General features: G+C 42.8%; 1 protein-coding gene across 2 annotated transcripts in view; it reads left to right on the top strand.

The window, feature by feature from the left end:
• The first annotated feature begins 9,863 nt into the window (after positions 1–9,863).
• The window catches only part of ARID5B (AT-rich interaction domain 5B), a 178,613-nt gene continuing 167,332 nt past the window's right edge, over positions 9,864–21,144 (top strand). For both annotated transcript variants that reach the window (XM_055308720.1, XM_055308719.1), the window contains exons 1-2: positions 9,864–9,893; positions 10,328–10,582. In XM_055308720.1, coding sequence (XP_055164695.1) covers positions 9,873–9,893; positions 10,328–10,582 — 276 coding nt within the window. In that variant the 5' untranslated portion in view covers positions 9,864–9,872. The remainder of the gene's footprint in view (positions 9,894–10,327; positions 10,583–21,144) is intronic.

The raw sequence follows: 21,144 nt of genomic DNA, 5'->3' as shown, positions 1-21,144 counted from the left end.
TGATAATTTTTTGCTTTTTTTCACTTGCATTCTCTCACAAAAGTATAGTGGCATTTTCCAGAAGCTACATGACTTGGGATATTCAACAGATTGAATGTAGAAACAGCTATGAGAATCCAGCTGTCTTCCATTAAAGAGATTTGTAAAATGTAAAACAATGCTTCTCTCTTCACTAAATTTCTTTGTTTTGGAAAATATAGTCATTATTTATTAAAAAAAAAGTTACGCTGACATGTAATGAGTTTATTATTGTTATTTTTAAATGAGTTAATGAATATTTTTAAATGTTTTTCTAAAATTTCAATTATAATTTATAAGATGTTAAATATCAAGATATATAGATATAGATATAGATATAGAATAGATAGATATAGATATAGATATATCCACCATAAACAAAAGCTTTCTGGGGTCCTCAAAAATTTTTAAAAGTGCAAAGGGTCCTGACACCACCAGCATAAAAGCAGAAGATCGCATGGTCTGTCCAAGGAATAAATGAATAAATGAATACATGGAGTTAGCCGCCTCCAGTTCTTTTTGGAGGTAGACGGAGTATAAATTATAAATATATACATCACACATTCATACACAATGAATCTGATTATCATATCCTCACAGCCCATGAATAACAGATAAAATACACCAGAATGCTGAAAGAGTTAACCTGAATTTATTGGTGATTTTTGAAAAGGAGGGGGGAGCAGATTTACTTAATCCAGTGAAAGTCATCGCATATAAATTTGCAAACTAAAATACTCCCTGGGCTGAGGTCATGTGTTTAATTTTAGCAAGCAGGGTGAATATGTTTGGGTAGGTATTTATACTAAGTGGTGGACAGAGCTGGAGATAGGTTTGGCAGTGGAGACAGTGATACAACCTTTATTATTTTCAATGCAAAAAAAAATGAACTATTAATGTGATGTTCTGGTTGAGAATTTAAACTCTCAAAAAATCTGGAAATTCAAAGTCATGGTACCCATAGCAACCATAACTCTGCCCCCTTGCATGCCCAGTGTGGAGTATTTTGTATTGCAGTACATGCTGTGAAATCTATGCCTAAATGTGCTATATAGCAGAGTTACAGTTGCTGTGGGAACTGTAACTTTGAATTGCCTGCCTTTTGTGTCATTAAACTTTCAGCTGAAGTATTGCATTAAAGGAATTTTTTTTTCCTCCACTGCGTTCCCTCATTTAAAAAAAAATTGATTGGGTATTTTTTTTTAAAGGATGTAAATGATGTTAGACTCAAATGGAAGGATAATGCATTCTTGTTTCCCAGATATATGCACTGATATAAGCATTAGTGAATTACCACATTTACATATTTCAACCTGCAATAACAAGTCATAAAATAATCCTCTATTTATATGGCACCTTTAATCCTGAAGGGTCCCATCTCACACATAGACACACTGTAACTGAACCACATTGGAGGAGAAAACTCAATAAATATTTAACAGCACCCAACAAAATAAAATTATACAGTGCTTTAGGACAGGCAGAAGGGAAGAAAGGTACTGTCAACCAGTGGTCAGAACACAAGCCAAGGAGCGCGAAATCTCAGGCTTCAGTCTCACTTTCAAGGCATTGGCTCTGTCCTTGCGTCAATGATTTAAATCCCTCACAATTCTGGATGTTCCATTGTCTCTGTTTACTGAGGAAGTATTCCTAGATTCAATGGCAAGAAAAGACTTCAAAGGGTCATTTGGTTGTGTCTACTACTCCCAACCAGGGAACATACCTACATATTCTAAAACAGACAATTTCTTCTACAAAATTCTGCTACAAAGGGCACAATAGTAAATATTTTAGCTTTTGAGGTCCATACGGTCCCTGTCACAACTACCCAACACTGCTGTTTTAGCGTGATAGAAGCCGTAGACAATACATAAATGAATGAGTATGGCTGAGTTCCAATAAAACGTATTTATGGACACTGAAATTTGAATTTCACATAATTTTTCTATGTCACAAAATATTATCCTCCTAGAGATTTTTTTCAACCATTTAAATATGTAAAACACATTCTTTGCTCATGTACAAACAGGTGGTAGGCTATAATTTGCCAATCCTTGCTCTAGAAGTTTGAGTTGTATGTCAGGCTCAAGGCTACCTTTAGACAGAGATGTGCTCGTAAATATTTAGCTAGCTTCCTATCCTTAAAAAAAAAAATTATGTGTCTGTTTAGATCTAGATGTGTACATATGTAAATATCTAGATTTGGATATATCCAAATATGTGGGTGTATAAATTCATTATACATTTTGCTGATATACAGGAAGTGTAGCATAAGTGTGCAAACAATAATAAAATATACACTTTTCCCTGTAAATTTCATATAGCCAATCTATTCTCATAGAATGCTATTTGCTGAACTCTTGTGCCCAGAGCTAACCTATGATTGCATCAACAAATGAGTATAGTTCCAAAAAAAAAAAAAACAAAACAAAATAAGCAAACAAACAAACAAACAAAAAACCAAGTGAGTATAGTTTCAATGTGAATGTTAGTTGATCTTTTCATTTATATTAAGGAGTAAGATGAAAGTGAAAAAACAACAACGATATATCTCAGAACTTCAATCTTTCATAAATGACATGAGCAACTTCTTTGCTGAATCAGATAATAACTTTCAAGTATTTCCTCCTCTTTTTTGTACTATTTGCAATATAATTGGTACAGACTTGACACACTTTTAAGTTAATTTGCATATTAGTCAGGGTTCTCTTAAGAAACAGAACCAATAGGATGTGTGGATATATATTGGCTTACATGATTTATGGAGCGTAGAGTCTCAAATATGCAACTGGTAAGCTGGAGACCCAGGAAAGCTGATGGGCCAGTCTCCAGTCTGAGTCCAAAGATAAAGACTCAGGACGGCCATTGATGTAATTTCCAGTCCAAAAGTCAGCAGGCTCAAGATTCATGAAGAGCCAATGTGTTAGTCTGAGTTCACATGCTGGAAAAGACCTACATCCCTTTTCAAGTAGTCAGGCAAGAAGAGTTCCCTCTTTCTCAGACTTTTTGTTTTCCTCAGGCCTTCAACTGATTGGATGAGGCCCACCCACATGGAGGGCGAAAGGAGGCAATCCGCTTTACTCAGTCCACTGATTAAAATATTAATCTCATCCAAAAAATCCTGACAGACACACCTAGAATAACACTTGACCAAACATCTGGGCACCCATGACCCAGAATGATATGTAAATTTAATCATCACAATTTGCAATATTAACATTTTTTCTCCATCATCTTCTTAGGTCTAAGCAATCAACAAAACAATAAAACAAGCCCTGAGTTGTGATGTTTGCTGAGTTCTATGGTCTAAAAACTCCCACCACAGTCAAGTTCAAGCCACCAACATTCCAATGGACATGGACTGGGAAGAGATACTCCGTAGTAGACCATCTTAAAGGGTTGCAACAATAAAAATACAAAAGCTAAAAATAACCTCAAGCGTATATAGATAATAGTAAAATGTAGTAATTAGAAAGTGATGAGTTTTGAGTATATATTACCTTTGTTTTTAATATAATACTTAATTGTGACTTCATGTAATTTAATGTTTACTACTAGAGATGTTTAATAGCCAGTTTACAAAATTCCTGAAAATGTAACCATCAGCTCTGGTGAGTAAGAAATGGTTAGTTCCAGCGCACCTTGAGAAATGCCTTGTGTAAACCCTGAACCAGGGTTCATCTGGTCCCCTACCTTCTTCCTGAAAAGGCTGACCAATTTCTGACCAAAGTTTACTGAAGACGAGAACAGAAACAATCTCACTATTCTTGGTATTATCTTTCCTCTGAAGTACTCAGATCTCTTTACACCCTTAGTGAATTACTACATTTACATATTTCAACCTGTAATAACAAGTCATAAAATTATCCGTCTGTGGCATGGCAAAATGTAGGTGGAGGCAGCCAAGGGACTTGCTGGCGCTTCCCGTGGGTTTGGTTGATGGCCTAGCACAGGGGGCTGCCACGACACAGATGACCAGTCTGGATAATTCTGCCACAATTATCTGAGAAATCCTGACAAAGCCAGAATTAGGGTTTGAGTCCTGCAGATAATTATAGCCATGGACAAGGAGACATAGGAAATCAGTGAGGAATGGTCCCCTTGACTTTCTGTCTAGTGATTTACCTACCATACCCACTCTGCTGCTAAATAATGAGTTGCTTAATGCCTGTCAAGTAATTTTAAGTTATAAATCACCAAATACAAGGCATCATTAACGTCTATTTGAAACTGCACAGAGAAATTTTTAGTAGGCAGTATATGAGTCCCTTAGTAGAGCCAAGAGTCCATATCTGTACATTTTCTCGTCTTCTTTTTAAAAAATCAGGTATGGTAAGATGTTTTAACAAATCTCAGATGACTGGGATCTCTGTTCTTAGATGATCTAAGATTGCCATCCCCAGCAATACCATGCCCATGCCGAGGGGCAATTTGATCAGATTCTTTATTAACATGTGGATCACAAATGAAGCTGAAGAATAAGGAGCCTGTGAGTTACCACCACCCATTCCCCCCTCCCCCCCCCCCAGCATTTCACCACCTGAGATGAAATGGTGTGTCATCCCAAGAGAGGAACAAGGTCCCAATTTAGTCAAATGTCACGTACACCACCACGGTGTGTGCAATTTAAAAAAGAAGAAATGAAGCTTATTTATTTCTAAAATAAATAACTCATAAATATCAAGGCACTGGAAGGCAATGAATTGTTAACATTCAGGGGAGCTTGGGTGTCTCTGTGATCAGGGTGACTGAGTGGGACTTGGCTTTCATTTACAAATAAATCTAGAAAAACAGATTCAGCATTGCTACCGTGGCTGGAAATTGCTTGGGCAAATTTAACCCACCTTCCCTGAGAATACCTAATTAATCTCAGACCTGGGAGGAAAAATCAAGATTAAGATGGGAAGTCCCCATCTGCACTTTGGGCACAGGAACTTGGGGCCTCGGCGTCCACAAAGGGCATCCCATGACCCCTCCCTGGGGCATCTTCTCCGAGGGCCTTGCTGCTCCCTTGGCTTTGGCCTCGAGTGCATGAGAAAGCGGTACCCCGCTACCTACCGACCTTCCCGCCCGCTCCCAGGTGCAGCCCCACGCCCCCCGCAGCCCGGGAGACCAGCCACACAAATCGGAGCCCCACATTGAAGATGTAGCTCAACCTTTGACCACTAGAGGTCCCCTGGAAAGCAATGACCCGTATAACCCGGTTTATCTTCCTCCAACCCAATAGACTTGTTGCACTAAGTCTTGGCGAGCCAGCTCTGCGGGAGGCCGCCTTATTAATAACGCCACCCACCCCCAGCGCCCACGGCGGCGCCAGCCTTGGAGGGGGGAGGGGACGAGGCGGTGGCTGACCCTCAGACGGGGCTGCTGTTCCCATCCACGATCCAGTCTGCAGACTCCGGGGCTCCCCCCACCCCGGACCCCACTTCCTGACCAAGCAAGACGGGAGAGCCCCTGAGTCGAGGTGCCCAGGTGGGCAGCGCGGAGTCCCAGGGACTTCCAGCCCGCGATGGGCTAGCCAAGGGACCGGGGCTGCAGCATCACCCAGCATCAGGGCCACCAGCAGGCCGGGACCCACCCTCCCCCGGCGTCGCCCCCACTCGTTCCTCCCCGCCCCCCTTCATCTCCTCCCTCTGCCTCGGGATCGCCCAAGTGGCCCCGAGTTGAGCCGGTGGAAGGAGATTAGGGAACCATTCACCGTCCCTGTTCTGATCCGAGCGGTATTTTCGGCAAAAAATTAGCGGCTTCTAGCTGGAAGAGGAAAGGAAAAAAGGAGGGGGCAGCCGAGGGGGAGCTGGAAAGGAAACAGCCAGGTTGAATTCCCAGTCTTTATCAAGCAATTCGCTCACCAGTGAAAGAAAGCTGCAGTGGCAGATTCGAGCCACATGCGGTAGTGTGTAGCAATTAGTAGATAAAATGCTGACTAAAGTGCTAAAACATGAAGTATTATTGTAGCCAAGGTCAAAAATGCTTCAGTTGTCTTTTGCAATTTGGGGGAGGGGGAGGCCCAGAGGTGCGCGGAGAGGGTTGAATTTTCGAAATGGTTGCCTTCTTTCTTCAAACTGTACTTTTTTTTTTTTTATGATCCTGTTTATTATAGCCCAAGCTGCCTAATTATGTCACTGCTGGTTTTTGCAACTAACTTAATCCTCCTGATCCTTTATGAAACGATTCACAGGCACTGAAAAAATGTGTCTACTGCTGCCCCCACCCCCTTGAGGGGGTGAGATTTAAAAAAAAAATTTTTTTTAACCTCTTAAATAAACCAAAGAAAACAGAGAGTTGGATGGGGAGGCGGGGGGGCTAGCAAAGCAGCAAGAATATAGATGTGTGGGTATAGTATAGTATAAGAAAGAGCCCAGAAATAGGGGGTCATATAAACATATACTGCTTTCTTTCCCACTCCTCTTTTATACACAGTTGAGTCCCAGCTACGAGCTTCTTTTTTTTATAGATAAATAAAGCAGTTGCTTTCATGATTATAACTGTCCTGAATGGATTGTCTTCTTACAACATTCAATCTGTTTATGAGTATTTACTTTACATTAGCCCAAGGACCCTGCACTGCAGGAGTTTGCCTCTATTCCCCTGGGTGTCGGTGTCTCAAGTCTTACATCTGCTCTGTGATTGATGGAGCCTTGAATCCACGTTATTACTCTCTCACAAGCAGAAATCAAACAGGCTATTAACTACATTACTTCAAAGAACTGTTTCAATACAATCTCCTTATCTTAATTGAAACTTTCTTTGTATGGATAGTTGCTACACAGATAATTTACAGGTGCCTATCAAGCATCATATTAAAGAGGTAAAACAGAGGATATTTTTTGGTTTTTGTTGTTTTTGTTTTGATTTTTTTTTTCTTTTTTGTAAACACACACCACTGTGATCTGTGATTTTAAGCACCATTTACAGGATTGGGACCAGGGATTTGATTTATTAGATTTTATTATGTTCGTGGGGGTGGTAGTGGTGGTGCTGTAAAAAAGAGGGAAGATACTCCAGTGATACAGTTTTGAAATTTAACATTCATCTGATTACAAGACTGCAGATATTCAAAAATATTCAGACCTAGATCCCTGCAATTGTTAACATCTGAAAAACCTTATCGGGAGTTTTCGAGAAGAGAGATTACGCAGCATGCAGCCTAGTTCAGCGCCTACCTTGAAGAGACATAGAAACAGGGTTTCTAATTAGATGAAGTCCCTCACAGACACTTAAAGACGTAGAGCACCAAAACCAGCAGAAGTTGCTTAGATGCTCTAAAGAGCTGTGTATTTTTTAAGAGAGAGAGATTTAATATACAATCCAGGGATACCCTCAGGCATACTGTTGAGGTTTCCTGCATAAATGCTGCTGCGTTGGTCATACAGGAAACTGACTCAGAGTCGATCTCAAATATGATCTTGTCAAAATACTGCAACTCAAGTTTTTAAATATAGGATGTCTTGAACTGGATGTAGATATTTACGCTAACAGGATAGAGACTAACTGAAGCCTTAGGCATCTCTCCTGTGTTTAAAAAAAAAAAAAACTTAAAATGCCCTTCAGTCAGGTCCATTCATATGTAAAAAAATGAACAAAATGGGTTATTCTAATCAAACGTCTGCAGTATGCATCATAAAGTTAAAGAGAGAGAGAGAAAGCAGGGGAGAGCTGTAATTCCTCTTTGTAACCCATGTTTATAAAATAGAAAGATCAGATGAAATTTCAAGGATGGTAATTAAAGAGTGATGTGCAAGTCATAATTTGGCTAATGCAAAGATGGGAGACTGTGAATTGTTACATTGTCCTCCTTCATTGTGCAGAGTTGTGATATTACTTTAAATTATTAAAATAGTTTTCATCTTTAAGAATACCGGCTCTTTGGCATGAGCTTTTATTACTTATTGTAATTGGAGGATCTGCCATTTTCTTTCGTTTATCTCTGTGTGTATAGAAACGAGATAGATCTTGCCTTTTATTACTTCCCCATGTTCTGAATCAAAAATGTGGTTTAGATAATGTTAAGTGCCCTAATTCTTACTGCAGCGGACGCAGACGTTATGAAAAGGCATAAAAAATACACACAGAGGGTCTTTCCACCTCAAGTCACTGAATATGAGGCATTCGTGCTCTGCCGGGTGTATTAACTTCAACCATGTGAATATAATTTTCATTAAAGTAATCCTGTTTCAACTAGATGCTGTGACTAGAGGTGAAACGTTGCGAAAGCGTTAAAAATAGCTTACTAGTAATTTCAACATCCTGTAATTTTATCACAGATCAAGTTTCAACTGTCATACTATACAGACCTTATTCCCCATATAGTACATGTTTACTTTTTTAGCATGCCAGACCCACTTTAGAAAGATTGGTGCCAATATAATAAGATCGGGGCGGGGGGGGGCGGGAGGTGCTGGAAGGAGTGGGAGGAGAACGGGGAAGGGGGTGGGGAGCGTGGGGGAAGCGAGTACACCATTTTACATCAACACTGCGAAAATGCAATCTAGCCTGGCGGAGGACGGGCAGCTGGGTCGGGGCGAGCGAGGGCTTTGCAGTCTCTGCCTGTTCCTTGTTCTGTCGCTCTTAAGTTTCTCTGTGTTTGCATAATAGCCGTGCATGCAAACCTCGCAATGCTCCAGGGCTCCGGAACAATAAATATACACATTTAAAACCTTTATTGTCTTACGGTTCGTGCCCCCGGTTTTCAACAGCTTAATTTCTGATTGTATTTAACTAGTTTGCAAATGGATTTTTTGCAGTTTCAAACTGTTATGAGGAAGCTCCCCTCCCTTTTTTTTTTTTTTGGCGGGGGAGGGGGTGGGGGTGGGGTAGGAGTCGGTATATTATTCCTGTAGCGCTGGGTTATATAAACACATTATCATTTGAGAGCGCCCTTGGCGTCCATCAGCATTGTAAACACGTACTAGTGTATATACTTCAAAATTAAAGAATGCACACGCAGAACCGGGAGCCTGAATTCATATTCCGAGCAGACTCGCTGCTCGCATTTATTGATTTATCATGCATCGTTTATTGTTCCAGTCCCTAAATGCAGTCACTGTCCGTTCAATATTGTTTGCAAAATCCTGAGATGTGTGTGCACTGCTCACTTGTCTTTCTGTTTTTTTTTTTTTGCTGAGTATTTTTTTTGCGAAGCGAACAAATGCATTAATATTTATATGTTTATATAATCGATAACCCACTTCTCCCTTCCATGTAAATAGGCATCAAAAGATAATTTAACAGATTAGTTCTCGAAAACATGGCAGTGAGGAAGCGTAATTTAACTATCAAACAAATCTACATGTCTAATAACAGCAAATCTGCTAAGGAGCATTAGAAAGAGGAGCAGCGCCCCGGAATCTCTGCAGGAAATGTTCTTTATATTAGACATATACAAGCAGGTCCTGTCAGATGCACAGCGGAGCTCGCTAGCTCTCGTCTCCTCCAAAAATCTCATTAGACGACACCCCTAGACAAGGGAGATTGGGAAGAGGGAGATCTCATCTTCACACAGTTTTAGGGTGGATTTTATTTTTACAAGCCTTCCTATCTGGTTCTTGCCTTGATCCATCCGCTTCCCGCCGAGATCGGACGGAACCTTTCTTCCGATTATGAATTTGATCATCCCACATTTGGAAGGAAACCGACACAGTTTTGACAGGAGCTGAAAATTGAGTCGTCAGAGAAATATTAGGACATATTTTCAATCATTTTGGTGCCGAAGGGGAGGCAAGAGCTCAGTTTTATATTGAGACATTACGCCAGCTGAAGGCAGAGAATGTTTTTCCCTGCCAGGACCTGATGCAATCCATTCAAGCCAACAAGTTTGGAGAGAATGTTGAGTTCAATCAATTCAGAACGTCGAGATGGAGCCCAACTCACTCCAGGTATTTCGCTCTCCTCCGCTCCTCCGATCCCGGCACCCCCCGGCACCCCCCAGCCCCCCAGCTCACCCACACCTCTGCACCCACCCACACCCCCCACAAACTTTTCACCAAACTTTTACCCTCTGCATCCCCCCAAATCATTTTTATTGTTTAAAAAAATCCCTGCACTGATCATACATACATAATGTAATTTTACCGCCTCAGATGGAGAAGTAGGGAGAGGTGGCGGTGGGGGTGCCCGGAGTTTTTTTTTTTTTTTTTTTTTTTTAAAGGGAGGCAGAAAATTTGTGGGCTCTATTATTTTTCCACCCAGCTTTATATCTGTTGGCTCTTCTGTATTAAGAGTGTGGATGTCTGTGTGTAAATGTGTCTGGGAATAGATGTTTGTGCTCTGATGGCTACGTTATTTATTTGGTGCTTTTTTTCCCCTGCAGTGGGTCGGCTCACCGTGTGGCTTGCACGGACCTTACATTTTCTACAAGGCTTTTCAATTCCACCTTGAAGGCAAACCAAGAATTTTGTCCCTTGGCGACTTTTTCTTTGTAAGATGTACGCCAAAGGATCCGATTTGCATAGCGGAGCTCCAGCTGTTGTGGGAAGAGAGGACCAGCCGGCAACTTTTATCCAGCTCTAAACTTTATTTCCTCCCAGAAGACACTCCCCAGGGCAGAAATAGCGACCATGGCGAGGTGGTAAACTTATATCTCCCTCTCTTCTTTCTTTATTATCCCCCCCCCCAACACCAGTAATGCTTATTACAGGGCAAGCTTGAAAATACTGTATTCACTTCTGCAGGCGAGCAGGATCGACTCCTTTTTTAAAGGGGTAGCGCCACTAGCTGGGGCTCGAGTATTTTGCCATTGTCAGAGTTTGGCTGTCAGCTTTACAAAGAGGATCCAACTGCTGATTTTAGTCAAGATCAAATAACTTGTTCGAGAAGGGTTTTGTTCAAGGATGTGTGTGTGTGTGTGTGTGTGTGTGTGTAAGAGAGAGAGAGAGCGAGAGAGATCGTTCGCTCTCTTGCTCCTGCCGCTTGAACATCACATGCTTTATATATATATATATAATTTTTTTTTTTTTTTTTTTTTTTTTTTTTTTTTTGCCTTTTAAGATTTTTACCTTCGCGTCCGGCTGGGTCGGGGCTGGGTGGATTTCTTTCGGTGGGTTTCGATATGGTTCACTTTTTTTTTTTTCTTTTTTAAAGTAAGTATTTGATATGTTTAAGAGGGCGGAAATTACGAAATGGAGGCAGAGTGAGATCAAAAGCTATTGAGTTGGCAAAGACGTGTTGAATAAAGTGATAAATGACAGGTACTGGAATAATACATTCAAATAACTTGCAGATCTGCCCGGGCGGATTTCAAAGCGGTCGTGTAACCGGCACAAACACGTTAAGCATTAACAACTATCTCTCGCCCCCACCCCCACCCCCACCCCCTCCCCCTCGGACGAGCCATTTGATGTTCTGGGTCTCAGTTACTCCACGACGAGGGGACGCCTTCCAGCGCGGGGTTCGGGGCGCGCGGGAGCGGGGCGCGGGCGGCAGGCGGAGGGGCGTGTGCTCGGCCCCCGGCCCCGCGGGTCGCTCGGGGGAGGGTCCGGGCCGCGCCGGCACGTTCCTGGGCGGCCGCGGGGGCGCCAGCCGCGCTCCCGGGAGGACGCCCGAGGTGAGCCGCTGTCACCGGGCGCCGGCGGCCGCCTCCCTCCGGCCCTGTCATCTGGCGTGTGACCGCAGCTCTGCGGGCTCCCGGGTCAGCCGGCCGAGCCCCGCGCCGCGATGCCCACCGGGGGACCTGTTGGGGGAGGCTGTGCCCTCGGTGCGGCGGGGAGGGCGGGCGCGCGGCCGCCTGGCAAGGCTTTGTGTTGCCCGGGCGCGAGCAGGGGGGTCAAACGGAGACTTCTGGGCGCTGCTAGCTTCGTGCCAGGCCCTCGAGCTTTCGAGGGAGCTGTACGGATCTTTTTGTTAAATGAATGGTTCCCCGTTTAACTCATCCCGGAGCGTGGAGCTGCCTGCCAGTCCTCCCAGAATTTCTTGGTCTGATGGAGTTGATTGTACTTTTGGCATCGCCCTTTCACTCCCTCTCCCTGGATCGAATTACCCATCAGTGGTCTATGCCGGTTAATTACTGGAGTTCGTCAAAACCTTCGCCCTCGGATCTGCCTCCTCGGAAATAAGCCCCGCCCTCCCCCCGAACGTCCCCCCCCCTCCGCGCCCCCCCGCCCCCCGCCCCGCGCGCCCTCCCCCCGCCCCCCCGCTCCCCCGCCCCGCGCGCCCTCCCCCGCCAGCTCTGGGTTTTAAACGTTCCTACTTTGCGACGTCTGCCTGCAATTTTGCAAAGGTGTTGTTTGGAAATACTGTGAAAAATCCTGCAACCTACCAACAGGTTGAGCTCTTTCCCCCTCCTGAGGTCTAGCTCGGGCCCCCTCCCCCGACCCAACTTTCCTGCGCAGCTGTCTTCTTCCCCTCCCCCTCCTGATTTCTTATTATTTGCTTTTCAAATTTATTACTTCAACATGGCCTGTGATCTGGAAAAGGGAAGGATTAAATATCCAGAAAAGAGCTGGTGCCTAATAGACTTCTGACTAAACCCAGAAGGAAATTATTCAGTGTTTTATGAGATATTTTTGTGGTCACTCGCCCTTTCTCTCTCTCTCTCTCTCTCTCTCTCTTTAATTGAAATTGAAATATTTTTAAAGAGCCCGAATTTGACCCCACTTGGTCCAGTTTTAATTTCTGTTGGCGTAATTAAATAGTGAATTCTGATTTAAGAATAAAAGCAGTATTAGCCGAAGGTTGCGTCTGTTAGAACTGCTGATAATGAATAGTACACAGTGTTTTTAAATACACGAATTAAAAAAAATTGTTCATTAAGGGGAAATGAAAGCGAGCCGTTGTAATGATCTGTACATTTCGTCACTGCTATATGAGCCATACCTCCGAAAATTAATCTTGCCATTTAAAAGTAAACTCTAGGGGGTTTGGGGAGAGAGATGGCTCTATTTATAATCCTCAGCTGCATATACATCGTCTAATATTATGCATGATTTGTTTTTTAATGCTAACACGGCTGGTAATTAGCTGTATGATTATACTTGTATATTTCATTAGGACTTTGGCTGATGTCATTGTGAATTATTCAGCCATATTAAAACAATTTTCAATTGAGATAATGACACGCCTCAAAATTATGCAAATGCAGGCTGCATTGTGCAAAATAATTATGACAAATGTAAAGCAGGTAGAAAGTTTCCCAATGCAGATCGGTTTTCCACCCTGGTGATGTCATTTCCCCCCTGGCCTAAGTTAGTCATTCATTAGCTGAATAGCAGCAGCAGTCTTCTCTGGAGGAGAGCCTACAGAAACCAGCATTTACTGCAGGCACCTAGAGGGGGCAACAGGGTCCTCTCGTTAAGAAATTTGCTTTGTTTTCACTTACTCCATTAACTTGTTTATATACAGTGAAATGATTTTTGTTATTGATTTTAAATAGTTTTGAATGATGCATTTAGCCATTTGCAAAGTGTAACTGAAAGAGAAAGGTTTCTTGGTGATGTGCACTGTTACTTGGAGAAAATGTTCAGCACATTTAATCAGCCAGTACAGTTTATTTTAAGTAACCAAATGGAGGTTAATAATTTCTTGATTGAGCTGACATCAGCATCCATTTCCAAAGGACAGCCAGGACTTGGTATGCTTTTTTGGTTTAAGAGAACCATTCTATTTATGATCTCTTGAAATGTAAAGACGTCAGTTCCAAAAGCAGGAAAATTATCATTGTGCAAGATTAGAAATAGCGTCCCTGTGTGGTGTGCTATGATCTGCGGAGGGCCTTTTTGGGGAATGCTTTATTGATCCTTGCAGTAATTGTATGAGGCTGGATAAGGCAGGACTTTGCATGCCATTTTACAGATGGAGACAGAGGCTTAGAGAAATTATATGGTTTGTCAAAGGTCACCAGGCTAGAACCTAGGCCTTCCTAAGCTTTAGGGTTAGTTTATTTTCCCACTGAATCCTACCCCTGGCACCAGAGTTTTAACATATCATATTATATTCTAGAAGTGTGCACGTAATGTGGGCAGCTCCTTGTTCATTTTAGAATCGTGACTAGTCAATCCATTTTGCCAAAGGTCACCAGATTTTGGGTAGCAGAACCATTCGTCTTCTATAAAGTTCAGCAAATTCGAGCTAGTGGTATCTACCAAGAACAGTTGTGTTTCAATACCATTATTAATAATCATTAACAATGTATTATTAGCAATAATAATTGTGATAATGACTTACTGCCGCCTTTACATACTTCCAGCGCTGGCAGCTGGTGTTGAGGAAGAGCAGTCGGGAAGGAGTCACATATTGATTCTGCAGCTTAGTATTTGTTTGACCTTGAACCAGGATGAACACTCTGAGCCTCAGTTTCCTCAGCAGCAAAATGGGGACAGTAGTAAGGCTTACTGTGGGTTGTGAGAATATCAAGAGGCACTGTCTGGGCAAAAGTACTTCAAATACGGCGCAGTCCTTAAATAAGTAGAAAAGAGTGATGATTGTGGAGGCCTTTATTCTAGAAATTCTTAATTTATAAACAATAAGCAGGATTACTTTTATGCCTGTGTAGAGGTTCCCAGGCCTAATCACGATACTGTCTTAAATTACCATGCAAGTGAATAGCAGGGCCATCTACAAGGAGTTAAGTGTCTTTAGTAATTACCCACAATTGCCACATTCAGCCACTACTGGCAAAGTAGGCGGGTAATTGGTTCTGTTACTGGGTAACTTCTGATTACATTCATTTTCAAATTGCCAAGCGCTTAATCTATTGGCAATATACCCTCTTAAAAGACGTGGATGTGCAGGCTTGGATTTCAGCCTGGCCGTGGGCTGGATTCTACAAGAAGCTTTACTGGTCACCCGCAACTGTGCATGTGGATGAGTAAGCTAACGATGTCAGTAAGTCAAGATCAAGCACACTGGGGTACTTCAGATCCTAGCATGTAGTCAGGATTTCTACAAGTGGTTACTTATCTGGTTAAAAATGGTCAAAAACTCATATTCCAGACCCCCGTTGAAACTAACTCGATTGGAATCTCTGGAATTGGGGCCCAGGATCCTGCATTTTAAACATCGCCTCATTTTTCTCATCTATAAAATGGAAATATAGTACCTACTCCCTAGGATTGCCTTCAGGATTAAATGAGTTGATACATGTAACGTGCTCACAACTGAGATTGGCACATAGTAGATTCTTCAATAGTAGTTGACTCATTGTTATTATCGTTAATATTCATATCGTCGTTCTCATTGATGTTTGAGACCTCGACCACTGCCTTTCCTAAAGAAAGGTTTTCTCTATGAGAGGACAGCATATAGGTGAGTTTGCTAGGACAAATTAGCCAATACAGGTCTCCCAAAATCAGGTTGGCTTTCATCCAGATGATGGGTTTAGTTATGTCACCAAAAGAAAAAGCTCCCTGAAGATTTACATTTCAGTATGAAAATATGTTGTCATCTGGATCGGCAGGATTTGTTTAAAAGATTGCCTGACTGTATCACATCTCAGGTTCATCAGACACGTTCTAAGATCTAGGAGGTGCTGCGCTGACTCCGTTGTGGCTGTGGATGAGTGGCTGGCCACTCAGTCTCTGGCCAGTATCCATGAGCTGACTTTTTTTAAATTTCCGAGCCCTCTTCAGTGACCTCACTGGCCTTGGACAATTTCTTTAGCTTTTCTGAGCCTGAGTTTTTCCGTCTGTAAAATGGATCTAATAATGATCTCTACTTTGTCAAGAGAATTAGAAACAAGCGAAAAGGGCCTGCCACCTAGCATAGCGCTTCCTACACAAGAGCTCAGCAAATGGGGGATGCAGTTACAGCAGTTTTTGGTAGTTTTAGTAATGACCTTCCACATGGAGAAGGAGTAACTTTGCTCTAACTGGTTGGCCCTTCAGAACTAGGGTGAGACCTCATGAGCTCTCTGGAGAGAATTTAGAGGACGGTGACAGGCATCAGTGAGCTCAGGCCTAAGGGCCAAATCTGGACCACTGTTTTTGTAAAGTTTTATTGGAACACGGTCAGACTCCTTTGTTTACGTATTGTTTATAGCTGCTCTCAGGTTACAGGGGCTGAGTTGAGTAGTTGTGACAGCGACCATATGGCCTGCACAGTGGAAATTATTTACTGTTTGGCCCTTTACAAAAGCGTTTGCTGACCCCTGGCCTATGAAGTTGATCATATAGGGAACGGGATTGTGTACTTTTTTTTTTCTCTTTCTTACATGGGTTGGAGGAAGACCCAGTAATACTAAGAAATAATTTAACAATATCTGTCAAAAATATGTACATAAACAAATCTGTTTCAGCATTGATTCTAATGATGTTAAAATTTGAGAACCAGTAGAATATGTACTGAGTTATATTTTGTGTGGTTCACATCCTAACTCCAGCAAATGTTGGTATCCTCTATCTTGAGTTAATCAAAAACTACTTGTTGAGTGCTAACCATGTACTCAGAGCTCTGCTAGGTACAGAGATGAATGTAAAACGGTTCATGGTGTGACCCTGTTTCTCAAGAAGCTTATCAATCTTCATAGAGAGATGAGATCAACACGTTTTTAAAAATGTAATAACAACATAAGAACGTTATATAACACGTTGGTGAATTGTGCTGACAATAAATGTGATGTGTGTTCAAAGGAAGGCTCGCTACTGTCATGAGTTTGGAAAAAGCATTTATTCAGCTCCGCAGATATTGATTGAAGGCCTACTGTGTGCTGGGCAACAGGATACAGAGATGAAGGAGAATGGCCTCAGCCCTCAAAGCGCTCATCGTTTACTCCCATGGACAGACATTGGTCACAGAAAAGCTGTCACGCTCTTTCTGTACTCCTTGGTTCAAGTGGAGATTAACCAAAGTCACTATTTATAGACTTTCCTGATTCTTTCTGAAAACTGGAAAGTATTGTCTTTATCTTTGAAGCCTCTGTCACTCAGTGCACATTTATAGAGCACCTACAGAGCCTGTTCTGGGCCCTAGGGATACAGTAGTGAACGAGATAGACAAGAATCCTGCCTTCAGGGCTCTTCCAGGGCTGTGGTTGGTTTTACCCTCCCCTGTACTCTGCACATGTGCTTTCTGTGATGGTTATCTGTGTTCTGTTCCTTTGCCTGTCCCTCCCCTCCCCCTCCTCCCCAGCCTGCTGCTATTCTCCGGAATGGAGGGCTGTGCCTTACTCACTGCTGGGCCCCCCCAAAGTATTCAGCACTGGTCACTAAGTATTTCTTGAATGACTGAATGACATCAGTCATCTAAAACGTTTTTTCCCACAGCCTGCTTTCCTTAAGGTCAGCCCGGTTTCTTCCTGGCAGAGGACCTACGACCGAGCAGTCACTCACATGTGGGCTGGCTCCAGCACACCCCACCTCACCCATTTTCTTTCTCTTCTAAAATCCACAGTTGTTTCACACCAAAGATGTGAAAAAAGTGTAAAGGGTTTTCTTGAAGAGTACTCACGAAAGAAATTGGTGCATATTTGAGAGTGATGATGAGTCTAGAGGCAGCATCCTCACGTTTGAGTACTTATCCCATCTTCAGCCTTCAGCTCATAAAAAGTTGGGGCTGCGGGGTGGCAGTCTGACCAGACCCCGGCTATCGAGGGAACAGTCACTCCTCCTCACCTGAGTGTGGTTGGCAGTTCCTGTGAGCCAGCATGTTGCTCGGGCCGATGGTCTTAACTAGGCCAGTGTTTGATAGTGAGTCAAGATTGTAAGCAATTAAAACCTCCCTTGACATTTAGGGTGTCAGGCACCTACTAGGAAATGTTATTTTTATGAAGTACACGAGTCCATACATGTAAATACTTCGTTATTAATTATTAATAAAGTATACCATTGTTCCTAGTGGCATCTAGTGATACATGACTCAAGCTCATTTATCAAAGTCTAGTTTTAACCAATATCCAGAATATAATTGCTCGAATCAAATGCATTTGCTTGTCATTTTTTATAGCCAGGGTAGTTGGATATTTGCCATCCTCCACTCAGAATAATACCATAGCTAGTGATTACCCGTTGGTTTGGCTTTTAAAGAAATTTAGAACAAATTTATCGGTTGTTGGCTTAAAGATTCATCCGCCTCCCAGAAATGTGGTCTCAGATTTCCTGCATTTCTTGAAAACTCTGCTCCAGTGCCCTCGCACAGGCACGGATGGCTTTTTCCAGCCACGCCGTGATCTCTGCCGGCTTGCTGGAGATTAGAACCCAGGCCTTGGCCTTCAGAGAGCACGGCTCGCATCCTGGACCGAGAACGTCCGTATCGACAACACATTTCCGACATGCAGATGATGATTATTGCTGAAAGGATGCTTTAGAATCATGCTAATGGCATCAGTCTCCAGCACACACTTGCGTAAATTAATTCCGCTTTTAAAATCAGATGCACTGTTAGCAGCGTCAAAGATGGATATTTGACATTTATCACACTAGACGAGGACGTGTGGTTTAATTACATGAATTTTCTCTAGAATCTTTGCGGCTGTATAAAGAGACGCACAGTGGCGTGTGTCCTTGCACGTGTGACCATGAAGTTCACAGCCCTGTCCCACCCCTGTGCCATGGCGAGGAACGCAGCAGGGAGAGGCCATGCGTTACTGTTCAATCCAGTGGCCCCAGAAACGTCTTTCCCCCTTACCATACCTTTCCCTTCTCGTGACTCTGAGCACACCCAGGCTGGGTAACACACCCCCTCCTCCCCAGAGCTGAGTTCCAAGCCTGATCGGTGGCACTAAACATTAAACTCTTGTCTTTGAGAATAATAGGCTTTGCTTTCTACACCCTCAAGCATGTTGAGCTACTGTGCAGGCTGGAAAATAAAAATGTTCTAATTGTGTCTTTTAAATAAGCATAGGAGTGAATTAATTAGACCATATTTTGTCTTTAGTTGCTTAGTTACACAATAGTATTCCTGAGCACGAGTAAGATAAATTGGCTCTTTTTGTGCTGCCTGTCCTTTAATCATAATTACTGTATTGCTTAGGAGAGTAAAGCATACATAGATTTTGAATTTTTTATTAATAGTCAAAAATATGCACATGATATATAAAGTATATGCTGTGCAACCTGTTTTATATGCTTTTATGTGGGAAGAAGTTTTATTGTGGTGGTAACATTTGCATTAGTTGCTCAAAGATGTAGTTCTGGGAAATACATAATTGAAATGTTTTTGAATTGCTTTTTCTGGCCTTTTCAATCTTATTCAAAATAATAGTGCCTCCAGTCCTGGAGCAGTCATTCTCATTTGATTTAACATCTTTCTTTGCACTGCATTGCGAGGCCCGGCCTTAACCCTGCAGAGCCTAGACGGGGCTCCGTGATTCGTAGGCCTCAGACATCGCACCTTATGTTTTTGGGCTGAAGCTGTTGGGGGAGGGGGTGTCCGGGACAGCGGGGCAGCACAGCACCTGCATCCCGCAGCCATGAGATGCCCTTTGCCCTTGGCACAGTCCCACGTTCCTTGCAGAAGGTTCCAGGGTTAGAGATCATTAAGAGTTTGTTCTAACCGGGGCTGGACAATGCTATATTCTTGCCTTCTGGGGTCTTGCAAAATGGGATGTGGCTCCCAAAACTTGGGTTTCTGGCCCCCTATCTACACCCACCCTCCACCGAGGAGGTAGCAAGAGCTGGACAGCTTGATATAGTTATCGAACAATGGGAGAGTCTGGCTTAAGACGTAGGATGCATGCTGGGTAAATGTATGTGAAAATTGACCCCATTGTTCTGTTGTATTTGAAAAGCAAGTAAATTATTTACAGATATTTGCTAATTAAAGCACATGTTGTTTTACCAGCACAAAAGAACACAGTATAACTGGAGACAAAGAACTAAGTGCAAATAATTTAAACTTGCTAATTCTGTGTATTTTTCTTAAGGGAGGAGAGTTTTTAAAATATGTATAAATACATACATTATAAAGTGTGCGTGTATGTATATACGGCTCTGCATGTGTGGGTTTTGGTTTGTTTTGTTTTGACACCCCCTCCCCCGTGGGGAAGCCTTACATGCTACAGGCCGGGGTATCACCCGTTACTTGTCTGTGGGCCTTCCCCAAGCCTCTTGTGGAACATGGAGGTGGAAATCATTGTGAGGGAGTACTGTCTTCCCTTTGGTCCAAGCTTTGCTTGCCGTCCTCTGGTTTGAGCTCAGCTCCGGGTACCACTGGAAAAAAAGAAACTATCCAGATATTATACCAGAGTATAAAAATGTTCTTGCTCATTGCCTTGTTCTCTGACTTCCCTCCACGACAGGACAGGTTTGGTTGTTTTTCTTCTGTGAAAACCTGACCTTGGCGATATTCTGGTTGGAAATTGGCATTGTGGAATGAGGGCCTCTGACATGGGGTGAAGGGTTCCGATGCAGAGAAGGTTGCTGAGAACATGCTCAGATTCTCAGAGACCTTCTCCTGGCTGGAATATTGGCGTATCCATAGGTGCAGCCGGTCCCTCTGGTCTGCCAACTGCACAGACATGTTTGGTTTCAGGTGTGACTGGCTGGACATCCCTTTGGCTTTGTTCATAATGAGGATCAAGAAGACTTGCAGGGGTTGTCTAAGAAAAAGACTGGGCCTGATTTGCCATGGACATTTTAATAGACTTATAGGATGTTCAAGAGAGCAAGTCCAGCCTCCTCTATTTAATGGATGCAGAAAGGCCCAGAACAGTCTTAGGCCTACAAGCCAATGCCCTCAGACACAGTGGTCTGCTGCTTTGGGGAAGATGGGCTGCTCTCTTAAGGTTTTAGTCTGAGGAAAGTTAGGCAAGTGTTTCCCATGGGTGTGTCCCGGGTGGGTCATTCTAGTGCCCTGTCTTATACCAGTAGATGGTGTCTCTGTGTGACATCACTCGTATAAAATCACTAATGGGAATATGGACGTTAGTGCCAAGATACTTACGAAGGGTCAGTGATTACGAAGAAACCAGGCTTCATGTTCACAGTCCCCTCTTTAACATCTTCTTTCTTGAAGCTAGGAGGACCCTCGGATGGTATTATTTATATTGGCTTAAGAAAAGCTTTGCTGAGATGGCATTCTTGACGGCAGGTGGAATTGGCATTTCTGCCACTATCTGATATTCATGGATGGTTTCTTCCATTCAGAAATGTTTGTTGCATTCCTACTATGTGTCATTTCTCTCTAGTAGGGATATTATGAGTGAACACAGTGACTAGCACACAGATAAGGAATTCTATTCTCATAGAACTTACTTAATTC

This window comes from Nyctereutes procyonoides, unplaced genomic scaffold (assembly GCF_905146905.1).
Source record: "Nyctereutes procyonoides isolate TBG_1078 unplaced genomic scaffold, NYPRO_anot_genome, whole genome shotgun sequence".
In the NCBI taxonomy this organism is placed as follows: domain Eukaryota; kingdom Metazoa; phylum Chordata; class Mammalia; order Carnivora; family Canidae; genus Nyctereutes; species Nyctereutes procyonoides.
Note: the sequence above shows the minus strand (reverse complement) of the source record. Positions and strands in the feature narration are given on the sequence as shown.